Here is a 15,523-nt window from a genome sequence, read left to right on the forward strand (position 1 = left end):
AAAAAGAGCGCCTGCAAATGCAAGCGAGGGTTAATACATTTACCTTGTTCTCCCCCAGTCTCATAGGATGTCAATTACTGTAGCTCATGGAAGTTCAACGGTTAAAATTTTTGCTTTAAAACTGGTTTGCAGCCTAGAGCTCCTCTAGCCTCTCCTTATTTAACTAACAAAGCAAGTACATCTTGAGGCTGCATTGTTAGACTTATTTCAGCTGCTTTTAAAAACTCAAAGGATGATTTCTCGATATTTCATAGAGTATTCCTACAGCTTTTCTTCATATTGCCACACTAAAAATCTGCCATTCTCGCCGGGCGGTGGTGGCGCACGCCTTTAATCCCAGCACTTGGGAGGCAGAGGCAGGCGGATCTCTGTGAGTTTGAGACCAGCCTGGTCTACAAGAGCTAGTTCCAGGACAGGCTCCAAAACCACAGAGAAACCCTGTCTCAAAAAACCAAAAAAAAAAAAAAAAAAAATCTGCCATTCTCTCCTTACAGATGACGCTACTCTGCTCCTGGTTTGTTTACAAGAAAACGTAGCCATTTACAGGAGCTTCCGGTCAGCTCAGCAAAAACAGATTGTGGAGAGAGGATGCTCTCTTGGTGATTTGTAAAAAATGCTACAGGATTTTTTCAGTTCGATGGGAGACGTTCAAAAAAACTGAATAAATCTTGCTTTATAATGCTGATTAATTCCCTGTGTCTCTGCCTCTAACTGCCCACACTCCCTACCTTCACTTCAGCCTGATCTTCACGTCAGCCCTCCACTTTAGAGCAGACAGTCAAATCAAAGCAGACCTGCTCCCAGTCAGGGTAGAAGGGAAAGGATAGAAGAGGCGGGGGAAAGAGGGAGGTGAGCAGATAAAATATATAACTAAATAAAAACAATTTTAAAAAAAACTTCTAAGTGGTTTGTTAGTAGGTAAATTTGTGGGACTGACTCTGTAATTTCACTGTTAGAACAGGAGGGAATGTTGTCTCTAAGGCCGCATGGTGTGGGGGAACAGAATAGTCCTTCTGATGCCCCTGCAGGAGAAGTCACGCTGCTGAGGGGTTTGGGGAATAAATCCCATTTTGAAGGGAGAATCATGGCCTCACAAGGTCTTTATAGATATGGCAATGAATTTTCCAAAAGACAAGTGTTCCCGTAGCTCTGCAAAATGGGTTGTTCCATGTGGAAGTGTAGGTATACACTGCCTGTGGGTCTGCCTGTTGGTCTGTGAGCTCTGCATTCACTGTATACTCCCATGGGCTCCAACAGTAAGCTCTGCCTGCATGGCATGTTTGTCTCTCGCCTGCCATGAGGCCTCTGGTTCTCACCAACCGAGGTCTCTGACATGCAGAATCATAACAGAGGCCAGAGGAAATCCTCAGGTGGTCAGAGACTGGCTCATCAGTTTGAACCTCAGAGCAGAACCTTCCAGATTCTCAACCAATGCAAGCGCCTTTCTCTTACCTCCAGCTGCTCCATAGAGCAAAGGACGGAGTTCCTGGGACTCAGAGCATCGCCCTGACCGTGTCCTCACCCACACTGTGACAGGGACACAGCAACATCTCCCTCCTCCACCACAGCTCTCAGAATTCCATTCTTGTGTGCTTAAACAGCATGTCTGATCTATTAGATGTTTGATGTGGGAAGGTCATATTTCTATCTGTTGCTTTCATTGGTCAATTAAAGAAAACTGCTTGGCCCTGATAGGGCAGGATTTAGATAGGTGGAGTAGACAGAACAGAATGCTGGGAAGAAGGGAAATTAGTTAATGGTCATGCCTCTCCTCTCTGAGCCAGACGCCATGAAGCTCCGACCCAGGATGGACATCCATAAGCGCACCTCATGGTGCTACACAGATTATTAGAAATGGGCTAGTCAGGATGTGAGAATTAGCCATTAAGAGGCTGGAACTAATGGGCCAAGCAGTTTTCAAAAGAATACAATTTGTGTGTTGTTATTTCGGGGCATAAGCTAGCTGTGTGGGGAGCCAGGCGGGACGAAAAGCAGGCCTGCCCGCAGCTCCTTCTACAGATGTTGTCTTTTCAACTTCAATCCAATTTAGAAAAATACTCTAATTAACAAGTAATATTTAACACTGGATTTTTATTTCTTATACCCAATCTGATATGCTTATCCTGCACAAACAATGCCTAACAGAGGAAGGTCATTCCTTCCTCTTTGCTGTTTCTTCTTGAAAATCTCTGAAGCAGGTGATTTTCATTCTTTGTTTATTTGAGGAAAATGTAAGAAAGCTCATGACAGCAGCCTGGCTCAGAAGCTCCAGACAAAGGGCAGGGGGCAAAAGGGAGGGGACTTCTGTCCCCGGGCTACCAGGCCCAGGAAGGGTCTAAGCAGGCTGTCAGGGTTAACAGGTCTGCAGGGTCCAGAGCCAGGAGGAGTCAGGTCCTAGGGCAGCACTGTGAATGGAGGAACTCGAGCCAGCCAGATAGGTCATGATTTCATGGCAAGAGAGCTCCATCCTTCAGCCTTGTCACCTCAGCTCAGGAGTCCTGCAGAACACGGGAACAGTGGCATTTCCAGACCTAACTCTGCAGTGGCTTCTCTCACCACTTCAGGCCTCTCCTGACAGCATGGCAGTGAGCAGAGAGAACTTCTCAAACCCCAAGTAAACAGAGCTTCAGAGCACAGGCCTGCAGTAAGTGCAGGAAACAAGGCTCAGTGTTCTGGAATCTTTATCTTCCCCAGTGTGTCTGCATGGTGTCCCTCACACCCCAGCCCACACTATAGGGAAAGCAGATCTGCCTCTGAGGGAAGACTGAAGGATGTTACCTGTTGACTGGAGTCCAGACTGTCCTAGAGAAGAGAATAAAATAGACACTTAAGTGCATGGGAGCAGATCTGTCCCCAGACACCTGTCCCCATAGGCTGAGCTGCATCCCGAGATTCCTCTGGCATCACAGGGCAGGGCCGAGGGGAGTGTGGACAGAGAGAGGGGGCTCAGGAAGCCTCAGGCACACCAGCCCAGTGGCTCTTCCTTCACTCTTCCTCTGTTCCCAGTTCTCAAGTCAGAACCACCTTAACTTTCCCATCTCTATTTTTCATCAACCCTTAGGGTTCACTCTAGTAACTTCAGACTGTTGGGTTCAGGGTCCATTGACACCTGAGACCACAGCACCAATGACATTCTAAGAACAAAGTCACGTCTCTTCTCTGAAATGCTATGGAGTCTTGGCCACCACCAGATTCCTTACCTTTCTGGTTCCTGAAGTAGATGAACAGCCCCAGCCCGAGGAAGAGCAGGCCCAGCACGAAGAACCCGACTCCACTCAGCATCTTGTTTCGTGCAGATGAGGACTGAGCCTCTGAGAAGGAAGCCGGGTTTGGAGGTTTTCAGCCCAAATCCTGTTTCCCTCTTGGGGCCCCTAGAGTCAGAGCTTTGAGACCGAGGAAGAAGCCTGTTCTATAGGAGCTGGAATTGAACACTTCTGGTGATGTTTGGAAGCAATCAAACAGCAAGAGGTTCACAGTATGAAGAGACTTAATATGGCCACCCTGAAGGGAGCTGACAGAAGCCTCTGAGCTCTGAGGATGCACAGTCCTGAGGCTGACAGAGCTAAGCAAAGGCAGAGATGAGACTGTACGTCCCTGAGGTCAGCCATGACCCTTGGGGCTGCTCCTTGTCCATCATCTCCATGAGCAGCAGCAGAAACACAACCCAGCCAGAGGCAGAGGCTGCAGCCAGGGCCAAGCAGGTCCCTGGGCCTGTGATGTCACTGAAGGCTCAGGAGAGTGGGGGGGGGGGGGCATAACTGCTTCCCAGGGGCAAAGTGCTTGTAGAAGATCACACACCTACCCTGTGAGCCACGCTGAAGGAGAGGACAGTGCAGAACCAGTGGAAATAGTGTGTGGGAAAAGAGAGCTGACAGACAGGGTAAGCCACTCCCCTTCCTGGTGGGCAGGGATTTAGAGGGTCAGAGAGAGCTGACAAACGGGTAAACCGAGCTCCCTCCTGTGTGGGTGAGGATTAACAAGGTCAGGAAAACTGACAGGCAGGGGTAAGCCACGACCCTCCCCGGTGGGCAGGGATTCTCAGGGCCAGAGAGAGCTGACAGGCGGAGGTAAGCCACGCCCCTCCCTGGTGGGCGGGGATTCGCAGGGTCAGGAGCTTCCTTCCCACTCACTCCACTCCACTGTGACAGGGCTGGCCAGGCTGGGATGCTCCACCTGGCAGGTGTAAACCTCTCCACTCTGAGGAACCGTCTCCAGCATCACCAGGGTTTGGAAGGTCCAGTCTCCGTTCCGGATCAGGCTTGTGGTCACCACCCCAGCCTTCTCCTCCTGGTCATTCTGGAACCATCTGACTTCAATCTGGCCGGGGTAGAAGCCTCTCACAGAGCAGACCAGGAGGTTGTGGTGCTCCCGGGGCTGTGTCTTTGTTGGGTACACAGTCACCTGGGGCTCAGCTAGAGGAGAAAGGGAGGTGAGAATAGGTCATGAGGGCAGAGCTGTCCTCCCTGGTTCGGGACCTGTCTGCCTCCATCCACCCAGGCTGAAGTCCAGACAGGCCTCCAAAACCTTCCCATGACATTGGCCCTGATCACAGGGCATTAGATCTGAGGAACCCTAAGGTTTTATTTTATACCTTAAACAACTTTTCATTATTGAGTTAAAATATTTTCAATTTCTACAATACATTGTATTAATAACAGGGAAGAAAAGTATTCCTCCTCTGTTGTGTGGTTCCTGTAGACTGAAGGCCATAGCTGACAGGCCAGGAAAAGAATTTCTGCAGTGCCATCCTGGTCTGGAAAGCAGTCCTCAGAACAGCAGAATATTAACACTTTTATACTCCAGTTTATACTCCAGTTTCTCCAAAGATCAGGCCCCAGAGCTGACTGCAGGCCCCTGCTGGTGATGTCAGAGCTGGCGGGCAGGAGCAAGCCCAGCCCTTCTCCCTTGCATCTCCAAGGCACTGCTTATGGTCCCGTCTGGACCACCCACTGCAGGAGTCATGGAAGCTAAGCCAGGCTGTATCACACACTGTGGAACTGCCCACCTGTGCTGGCTAGCTCACATCAACTCAACAAGCGGTTTCTGAGAGGAGGGAACCTCAGTTGAGAAAATGTCTCCACAAGATAGGGCTGTGGGGCATTTTCTTAACTAGTGATCAATGGGGTGTGGGAACGCAGCCCACTGTGGGTGGTGCCACCTCTGGGCTGCTGGTCCTGAGTTCTGTAAGAAAGCAGGCTGAGGAGCAAGCCATGAGGAGCAAGCCAGTAAGCAGCTCCTCTCCCTGGCCTCTGCATCAGCTCCTGCCTCCAGGCTCCTGTCCTGACCCTCTTCCATGAAGAACAGTGATGATGTACAAGCCACGCACACTCGTCTCTGCCGGGTGTTCTGGCCGTGGAGTTTCATCACAGCCGTAGTCACCCAGACTAGGAAACTGCTTCTCCCTGGAAATCTTTAAAAGTTAGATGTTCTCTTTAGGGGCGTGGAGGCTTCTCCTTGAGACTCCCATCACACATGGCCACCGTTTTTCCTGACACCCGCGGTCACAGGCGCTCCCCTAATGACGCTCTTCTGAGGGTAATTCTGCCTTGGCTCCCTCTTGAGCCGGCGGACAGTTCACAACCCTCCCACCGTCGACTCGGTGTAGCTCAGTGGCCGGTGCTGCTACACTGGACCTCCAAATTCCCGCAGATCCTAACAATTGCCACTGCACCAACAAGTGATCCCAAAGAGTCTCTTATGTCTGAACTTTCTCTGCTCTCACTTCCAAAAGTCTAACCCTAAGACTGTTCTACTTTCTACTCCTGAAAATCTTTTATCGTCATGATTAACTTCTGCTCAAAAACAAAACAAAACAAAAATCTCTAAAACCTATTGTGTAAACTCTAGGATTTATGAGTTTTGGGGTGTGGTTAAAATTCTGCAAACTATGTAACAAAAAGCTTAAAACTTGTAACAAAGGGTTGATGCTTTTAAAAATCTGTACATGTGCAATCATAATTCACTATGTTTAGCTGGGATTCAACTCTTGCTTAGGAAGGTGGATGTTTTTAAATAGCAGCCCTGAGACTCGCCTCCGTCTTGGCTGATGATCTCATCAGGATGGAAACATTGTGGTTGGCGGCAAACTGTTCCAAGGCTAAAAAAGAGACCATGCCATGGACTCCACCACCATCTTGATTAAAATGACCACGTGGTATAAACCAACTAAGGCGACATTCATAAAGCTTCTTAGTCTACTGAACGAATCCTCTGCTTTTCATCGTATCTCCCCTTTACACCTTTCATTACAGGTGGTTGTGAGCCACCATGTGACTGTTGGGAGTTGAACTCATGATCTCTGGAAGAGCAGTCAGTGCTCTTAACTGCTGAGCCTTCTCTCCACCCCAATGATCAGATTTTTTTTTTTTTTTTGTTTTTTTTTTGTTTTTCGAGACAGGGTTTCTCTGTGGTTTTGGAGCCTGTCCTGGAACTAGCTCTTGTAGACCAGTTTGGTCTCGAACTCACAGAGATACGCCTGCCTCTGCCTCCCAAGTGCTGGGATTAAAGGCGTGCACCACCACCGCCCGGCTATCAGATTCTTTAATGAGCTCAGAACTGTGTCAGTCATGCTAAGTACAAATGTAATCTATTTACAGGGACAAGCTTTATCAGCCTCCTGTATATGTTTTCAAGGTTAATCCTAAAGCAAGTAGCTAAAAACATCAGTTTGTTTAAAATCAGGTATACTTGATATATGGTGTTCAAACTCCTCAGAGATCTGCTAAATATGGCATGCTAAATGTTTAATTTTTAGCTTCCCGTGAGAACCTTCATCCAGCAACCGATGGAAGCAGATGCAGAGATTCACAACCAAGCACTGGGCTGAGCTCCCAAAGTCCAGGTGAAGAGTGGGAGGAGTGAAAATGTGAGCAAAGAGGTCAAGACCGTGATGGGGATACCCACTGGAACAGTCTCCCTGAGTTATGGGAGCTCGCGACTCTGGACTGACAGCTGGGGAACCTGCACAGGACCAAACTAGGCCTCTGAATGTGGGTGACAGTTGTATGGCTGGGGCAGTCTGTGGGGCCACTGGCAGCGGGGCCAGGATTTATCCTGTGCTTGAACTGGCTTTTTGGAACCCATTCTCTCTGGAGAAACACCTTGCTCATAGTGGGGAGGGCCTTGGTCCTGCCTCAAAGCGAGGTGATAGACTTGGTTGACTCCCCATGGGAAGCCTTACCCTCTGGAGTGGGGGGGAGAGGGAGAGAGTGGGAGGAGGGGAGGGAGTGGAAATTGGGACTGGTATGTAAAATGAGAGAATATTTTTTAATTAATTCACTAATTAATTAATACACACACACACACACAGCTTCCCATGACAGACAGAAACGACAGTTCCTAGAGGCAACCCTAAGTTCTCCAAAGAACTCCACGGCATAGGCAACTCCTCCTGGGTTGTGGTAACACTAACCACTGAGCAAAGAGAGCTGACGGTGTTGACAACTGTAGCTTTATCAGTTTAGCAACAGCGAGCACCCAGCCCCTCCCCGCGAGGCTGCTGCTGCCCGATTGGTTCTTTTTGTGTGTAAAATCAGGCCTCACTTTTCCAGAGCCATTAGGTCTCCCAACAGGAAAGGCAGACACAGACCGGTTGACCTTGCTGACTGACTTCACACTGAAAGATAAACCACAGAATGGGCTTCAATGTTTTACTATTCCTTTATTTTAAAGACTTTGCTTTGCGATGACTGATCTCAGGGACCAACCATCTGTGTCTCATGGTGTGGAAATAAAAGATTTGAAGTAAAGTGAGTTGTGAGGATCTAAGAAAGTAACTTAAAGCGTGCCACTGCGCGTGGTGACGGTCTAAGGAAGGGATCTGAGGTGAAAACAAGAGATTTCACACATTTCCTTCCATCTATGCTATTGCTATTAAGACTTCACAAGTTCAGAGGTCTTGGCAATGGTGGTACACATCTTTAATCTGTGGAAACAGAGGCAGGTGAATCTCTCTGAGTTTGGGGCCAGCCTGGTCTACAGAGTGAGTTCCAGGACAGCCAGGCTAAGCAGAGAAACCCTGTCTCAAAAAACCAAAAAAAAAAAAAAAGTTCAGAATTTTAACATTAATCAATGGAATTCTGATAAGCTATTAATCTAGAGTTACTAAAGTTTTGCTAATATCATAATCAGAAGCTCTAGATTTTAAATTTCCTTGGTTATTTTCTAAGTATAGACTTAAAAGTGTTTCTCATCATACTGAAAACATCTCTGTCATATCTATCTGTATGTCTGTCTATATGTAGACATAAACATGTACTTATACATGTACACACACACACGCACACACATACACACACATGCACGCACACACACGGACACGTCCAGTCCTCCGGACAGAGGAGAGCATGCTCACACTTTTAACCCACAGCCACAGCTTCTGCCGTGGCTCGCAGATGTGAGTCTACTCCAGCTGACTACAGAAACCTGTTAGCTGCATTTTCAGTGCAAATTTAAAACAGTGGCAATGCTAATATGTCTATAACTTTTATCACTTTTTGTAAACTTAAGAATTTAATGCAAACTTCAGGGAGTCACAACTTGGATTCACCTGTGACAGGTCAGACTGGGTCCAGGTAAGCACCCCTGTCAATCAACAGCCACACACTCCCTCTGGGTGCTCCTCACATGTGTGTGACCCCCCTGCTTCTCTCTGTATTCCCCTCCTCTCTCCCCCCACTCCCCTCTTCTCTGTGTGTCCTCTCCTCCTCTCTCCCCTTCTATCTCTGTCCTTTCCCTCCCTCCCCGATTCCTCACCTCTCTGCTGCACTGTTAGTATCTCCACAATGGCGTAGTTGAATCTGCAGAATGTGTGCACCTTGGCCCGCTTCTGCTCCAGGAAACCCTTCTGGCTGTTCCAGTACTCTGCTTGGATCTGTCCCAGCTTAGTCACTGCTTGGTACTTGCCCACTTCGCTGTCAAATCGCAAGTGTTCCTCCTGGTTATAGATGTGTCGCTGAAAGTACCGCACCCGCTCCAGCCCATTGGAGTAATGGCATTCGCTTTTAACTTGTTGCAAGAAACGAGCTGTGGAGACAGAAGTGTCACCTGCCCAAGTGACTCTCTCTCAGGGACCCGACACCTCAAGGCCATTTGTCCCTCTTCAGATACCCAAACCAAGTGGGCATGAATGCCTTGAACCACCTCTGCCTACACTGCTCTCTCTTCTCTCTCAATCTCTCTCTCTTTCTCTCTCTCTCTCTCTCTCTCTCTCTCTCTCTCTCTCTCTAGCACAAATAATAAAAACCCAGAGACAGATATTGGGGTTCAACCTAAATACCAGAAAAGCCAGGCAGCCAAGCCACCACTACAGAGGTCTTACCTCTACCAAGGCTGGGCAACCATAGACTAAGCAAACTAAACCTCTCTCTCCTCCCATATTATATCCCCTCTAGTGCTGGGATTCAAGGCATGTGACTTCCTAGTACTGAGCTTAAAGGTGTGAGCCACCACCACCTGAATTTGTTTCTGTATTGGTCTTGTGTAGCCCAAGGTAGCCTTGAACTCACAGATCCATCTGCCTCTGTCTCCCAAACTCTGGGGTTAAAGGTGTGTGTTACCTTTATCTGACCTCTAGTGCCTTTAACTTCGCCTCTGGTCTTCAGGCAAGGTTTATTTATTAAAATACGAATAATATCCCACTACAATCTTAACAAAATCCATAAAAGAGAAGGACCCAGGTTCTGGGAAAACCTACCTCCACTGCCAGAGAAAGCACAAACACCCCACCCTTTCACTAGCTCGTGCCTCCCCTCATTTCTTTAGTCCTTGTCTATGACCTCCAGACCCCAAAAGGGTGGAGAAATTGATCGGCCATTCCATCTCCCGTTCTCCCAGTCTTGGCCAAGAATATATCCGCTGCCGAGGCTTTCGAGATGGTTCAAGGGTAAAGAACTTGCCTTTCGATTTCCAGGGCTCACACCTTTAACCCTGTGGGGGAGACAGAGGAATCCAGGAGTCTCACGGGCCACTAGCCTAGCCTGGCTCCAGACCCGTCAAAGAGCATGTCCCAAAATAGAACCAAAACCCTGGAGGAATGGCAGGGATGTCTCCCACATACAAACAATCTCTGCTGCTCAGAAAGGGTGCAAGTGTTGCTACTGACCCACAGTCCAGAAACGAACAGTCCAGATGGGTTAAAACAAGACAGCACAACCCTGCCATGGCCAGCCATGGGACCGGTAGCGACCGCCGCGGTCAGGTCAACTCCTCCAAGATCAGCACCCAGAGGGGGCCCTGGAGCAGGGGACACCTTCTGATCCCGTGTCCTAATGGAGACCACACACAGTGACTGCTCAGGGCTGAGCCTCAGCCTGACAGCTGCCTCCCACCTTCACTCTCAAGCCTCTTCACCCTTTCTAGAATATTCTGCCAAAGGCTCCTTAGGGCTGGCTGTGACCCAGGCCTGTGCTGCCTCTGGGGGTCTAAAGAGGAGAAAGCAACGACCTCTTCTCGCTCTTCAGCTTAAAATTCTGAAGTGAGAAACCAAAGGGAAACGGTCAAGATGCGATCCCAGAACGAGACAAGTCAGGAGAGAAGGGTGCGGCTCAGTACCTGGAAACGGCAGGGAGACCGGAGTGAAGGCGGAACCAGAGACCACGCGCTCTGGGGAACCGAACGACGGTTAGTATCAAGGATGGTTATGTAGGTCTCAGACGGGAAGGGTGGTGGCTACAAGTGTTTGCGGACGGGTGCACACGTGAGGTGAGGTGAAACCATGCATAAAAACTTGAGAGAGTTCATGAACTTAGTCAAGAAAGCAGAGGACAATGAATCTCAGAATGTGAGGGCGCAGGCGAGAAAGGAGCTGGAGGGATCGTGGGGAGCCAAGCACTTAAAAGCCGGGGTTGACGCAGCCCTCTGGGCTTTTCCTAAGTAAAAGCTGGAGAAGTTTCCAGAAATTTAAACCGTGTTCCCAACACTGACCCACAGTCTCTGATCTGAATGACAGATCCAGAGAATTCACAAGCCAGATCTTTTTAAAATGTAATGTCAAATTTACTTGTCAAATCTGATCAGAGGGGGAAGCTGATGAGATTCAATCCTCTTTCGCGGTTCCAGGCCACAAAACGTGAAAGCAAAACCAAACCGGGCTCCAACCCACCCCAGGCTCTCAGAAGGACGGCTCACAGCTCACGGGGCCCACGGCTCAGGGGGCCCACGGCTCAGGGGGCCCACGGCTCAGGGGGCCCACGGCTCACGGGGCCCACGGCTCAGGGGGCTCACGGCTCACGGAGCCCACAGCTCTAAGGCTGCCTTAGCTCCCGAGGAGAAAGCGAACTAACCCACCACCCAGCTGAGCTTCTACACAGGAAGCTCAAAACAGAAACATACATACAACATAGAATATAAACACACGTATGAAGTTCTATTTTTAAAGAGAAACCTCTTTGTCTGATACAGCTCAACACAATAAGGACAAGCCCTGTGCAGGGGTTGATTTAACATCATGATTATCAGTCCTCTCCAGGCCCTGAGGACTGTGACACAGGCTGGAGATGCTCCAGAAGAAACTGGAAAGCAATGGCTGATACACGGGGCCTCTCACACAGATCTGAGAGCACAGGCATCCAGGCTTCTGTTTGGGGTAACCATTTGGATTTCATGTGAGGACTGTGGGTGGTCACAGAAAATATCAGTAGATTCAAGGGGCTTGACCTGGACAGTGAGAAGTTAACCCCTTCCTCCCCCGCTCCCAGCAGCTCAGCCCCTGAGGTGTGCACTTATGTCGGGGGTCCCTGAGCAAAGCCACGGGAGGGCTCAGCTCCATCAGTGTCAGGGACCACAGCTGCCACCAGGGGCCTCTGGGGAGCCACAGACACACCATGCTGGAGGAGAGGTGATCTCACACCCTGAAAACTGTCTCCTCTCTCCATCCACACCCCAGGTCAGAAGACCCAGGGGATTCACTGCTTTGGTGCTGTGCTGAGTAAGGTCGATGCTGAGGAGCCAATCAGCATCAGATGTGAACAGCATCATCAGTTACTAGTTAGAAATTCACTATGAGGGCCCTCTATGAAACCAGCAATTTCTTTTTTAATTTGGTATTTTTAATGCTTGATCCAGTCGCAGCTGAAATGCTTCCATGCAGCCGCAGTGCTGAGCCAGCTCTGCGATGGTATCACTCATTTGTCAGTCTGAGCACTGGACGAGCGGTCACCTCCTACACAGGGCTGCTGGGACCACTGTGTGTTTGACGCTTGTGGGAGCCAAGGAGATGAAGGAAGACGGCTGCGAGTCAGTCACCTTTAACCTGGTGCTCACTACACGCAGCTTGATGATGTCCATGTCAGATGATGTCACCACTATCTCTCACATTTCCTAGAGCTGGAGAAGGCTGTGGTGCTGTGGTCATCTCCAGGAGCAGTTTCCAGTCTCCCCTGGTAACCGATGATGTCGCAGAACTCAGGCTCCTGATTGGACTGCGCTTCTTCAGTTAGGGAAATCTCTGAGAAGCTAATGGAAACTGAAGGTGAGTCATGGTGTAGTCCTGACATGAGGGGCTTCTCCAGCTCAGCTCCTGAACTGTTGCTGATTTCAGTGGGGCCTCCAGAAGCGCAGGTGAGGTCCCCATGGTTATTCACAGTCCAGTACTCAAGGGAGACACTCAAAGCAGAGGTTGGGTGTATGTGGAGTTTTTTGTTGGGGTCACCAGTTCCCCAATAAGCAAAGCAGAGACTTATAATAAACTCTAAATGCTCAGCCAATAGCTTAGGCTTGTTACTAACTAGCTCTTACAACTTAAATTAAGCCATACTTCTTATCTGTGGACTAACAAGTGGTGTGGTACCTTTTTTCAGCATGGCAAATCCATCTTGCTTCTCTCTGCGTCTCCTGGTGACTCTGCCCTTCTTCATCCCCATGCTCTTCTTTTTCCCTGTCCACAAGTCCTGCCCAACCTCTTCCTGCCTAGCTATTGGCCATTAGCTCTTTATTAAGCCAATGAGAGCAACACATCTTCACCGTGCACAAAAAGACAATTCCATAACAGCTGAGTGTCCTGGGGGATGAGGGTGGGGTCCTGCCAGGTTTCAGTTGAAGTCCTGAGAGCAAGAGTCTGGGGAGTGTGGGGTGTGCGGCAGAGCTGGATCCAGACTGAAGCAGTTCTGACTTGGTACAGAGCCCTGGAATATGTGTTCATCTCCGTGGGTGTCAGCTGGAGGTGATGTTCTTCTTCCTGATGTCATTGACTCAACTTACCTGGTTTTATATTCTTTAGCCCAACACACCGAGGTCTGATCCAGAATTGCTGTGGATGCTCAGGGAGGGAGCTGGGATTCTCACAGCTGTGAAAATTAATATCATACAGGAAAGAGTATAGTAGGCTTTCTTTTGGGTCACCAACCAGCTCCCATGTCACGACGTGGAAACTTACTATTAGTTATGAATGCGCAGCCTTAATTTAGCTCTTATTTTAATCTGTTTCTCTTTATCTACATTTTGCCTTGGGTTTTTTATAACCTTTCTTTCTTTCTGTATGTATGTCCTACTTTCCTGCTTCTCGTGTCTGTCTGTCTGTCAGCTGCCTGACTTCTGGGCCCAAGCATGTCCCTCTCTTTCTCCCTTGTTCTTTTCTCTCTTCTCTTCTCTAGCCTAGATTTCTCCTCCTATTTATTCCCTCTGCCCCCAACCCCACCTGTCCCTCTCCTGCCTAGCCATTGGCCATTCAGCTTTTTGTTAGACCAATCAAGAGTTAGGCAAGGTAAAAACAAGTTCAACATATTTTTACATAATTAAACAAATGTAACACATCTTTGCCCAGTTAAAATAATATCTCACAACAGAAGAGTTTAAGTTTTTTTTTCCCCATCTAGATCTCCATGGCAAAGCACCGACCTAACACCAAGCGACTAGACTAGCAAATCACCCAGCAACCCCACGCGTGCTGGGCAAGCGCCTACCACTCAGCTACAGCTGCAGCCCACCTTCAACTTCGAGACAGAACTCAATCTCACAGATAACCTTGAACTTGCCATCCTCCCTCCTTACCCTCTAGACTAGCTAAGATCACGGAGTTGTGATCTAAGGGTCCAGGTAGGAAGATGTATTTTCTTCAGATTCATTTCGGCGTTCTAGGAGTCACCACCCTGCAGCTGTGTGTGGTGTGGACAGTGTGGAAAGCATCAGCCTGGGGCCCAGGAGATGGCGCGGCCAGGAAAGTGCTTACCACACAAGCTTGACGGCTCAGCTCCATCCCAGCACCTATGTAAAAAGCTAGACGCATGGCACATGACTATAATCCCAGCACAGGGGGGCCTGAGGCAGGTGGATCCTGTTGGCCAGGCAGCCCCTCCTCTCAGCAAGCCCAGGTCGCAGTAAGAAAGCCTGTCTCAGACAAGGTGCATGGCTTCTGAGGAACGACATCCTAATTGACCTCTGGCTGTGATGTGTACATGCATGTACACATGCATACCTTCACACACACACACACACACCAACATAATAGAAATCAACCTGCTCAATCAATCTCTTTTTAATCCATCCTGTAAAGCCTGTGGCTAGAATGCTGCTTATTTTACTAAAAATAAATAATCGTCTTTCATTATGCATTTCATTAATAACCCTTCCCAGCTGATGAATAAGTTTCTAACTAGCAGCATAAACCAAGGAGCATTTGTTCACGGTAACATTTTATATAAGTAAAACCAACTTAAATGTCTAACCATCAGTCTTCAGAGTGTGTAGGGTGGGTGAGCTGTACCGGTTGCTATGGCAAACTTACACCAGTACACCCAGTACACCCCAACATCGAGGAGCTGCTCTCTAGAGCGTCCTCAAACACCAGAAGTAACTGAGTCACCACACTCTGACAACCGAGAAAGGAAACCGTTGTCAAACCCAAAGGCCATTTTGGGCCCATTAGCGGCAGAGTGGCTACAAGAAGTCAGCTACAGGCACACACCCCTACCCCCCACCTCCCCCACCCCGCACACTGTCGGATGGAAGGTGAGTGCCCCCTGGTGGGCAACCCATCTATTTTCCTTTTAGTAAAAGCTGAAGCAAGGCAGAGGCCAATGAGGAAGCACACACTTCCTGGGGAAACGCAGTGGAGGGAAGGGCAGGTTAGCTAAAGTTGGGCTAACTGCTGCCTTCTCAAAGAAATGGGGGGGTCAGAGCTGACACCCGGACTCTCGCCCCATCTCTTCAGAGGGAGGAAAGCATCACTTGTCACCATCGGGTTTCAATGCAGAAAACGGAGATGCTCACCCAGAAGGAAGGAGTCAGTGGGACATTCACCGTGGAGAGCAGAGAGCTGGATGTGTGGGACATCCTTAAATATGTCAGCCTACAGCAAGTACCAACATTGTCCCGTAGACTTTAACCATTGCCTGACCCAGGAAGACAGGAGCACGTGCTAGGCGAGTAAATCAAATGCCCATAAAGAACTTCCATGTCCAGCAATTATTTGAAATACACATAATTTTGTCATTTATTAAGATGAATGCAGGGTGGGGAGATGGCTAAGAGCACTTGCTGCTCTTGCAGAGGACCCCACTTTGGCTTCAAGCACTCCATTGGGTAGCTC

General features: G+C 48.9%; 1 protein-coding gene across 1 annotated transcript; it reads right to left on the minus strand.

Moving 5' to 3' along the window:
* Window positions 1–2,713: 2,713 nt before the first annotated feature.
* Window positions 2,714–11,824, minus strand: LOC130890426 (H-2 class II histocompatibility antigen, E-S beta chain-like). The gene is made up of 5 exons (XM_057794346.1): window positions 11,725–11,824; window positions 8,755–9,024; window positions 4,131–4,412; window positions 3,201–3,311; window positions 2,714–2,802 (listed from the first exon to the last, which is right to left on the minus strand). Exons 1-5 carry the CDS (start codon window positions 11,822–11,824, stop codon window positions 2,714–2,716), a joined length of 852 nt encoding a protein of 283 aa, XP_057650329.1.
* Window positions 11,825–15,523: the final 3,699 nt, after the last annotated feature.

This window comes from Chionomys nivalis, chromosome 19, assembly GCF_950005125.1.
Source record: "Chionomys nivalis chromosome 19, mChiNiv1.1, whole genome shotgun sequence".
In the NCBI taxonomy this organism is placed as follows: domain Eukaryota; kingdom Metazoa; phylum Chordata; class Mammalia; order Rodentia; family Cricetidae; genus Chionomys; species Chionomys nivalis.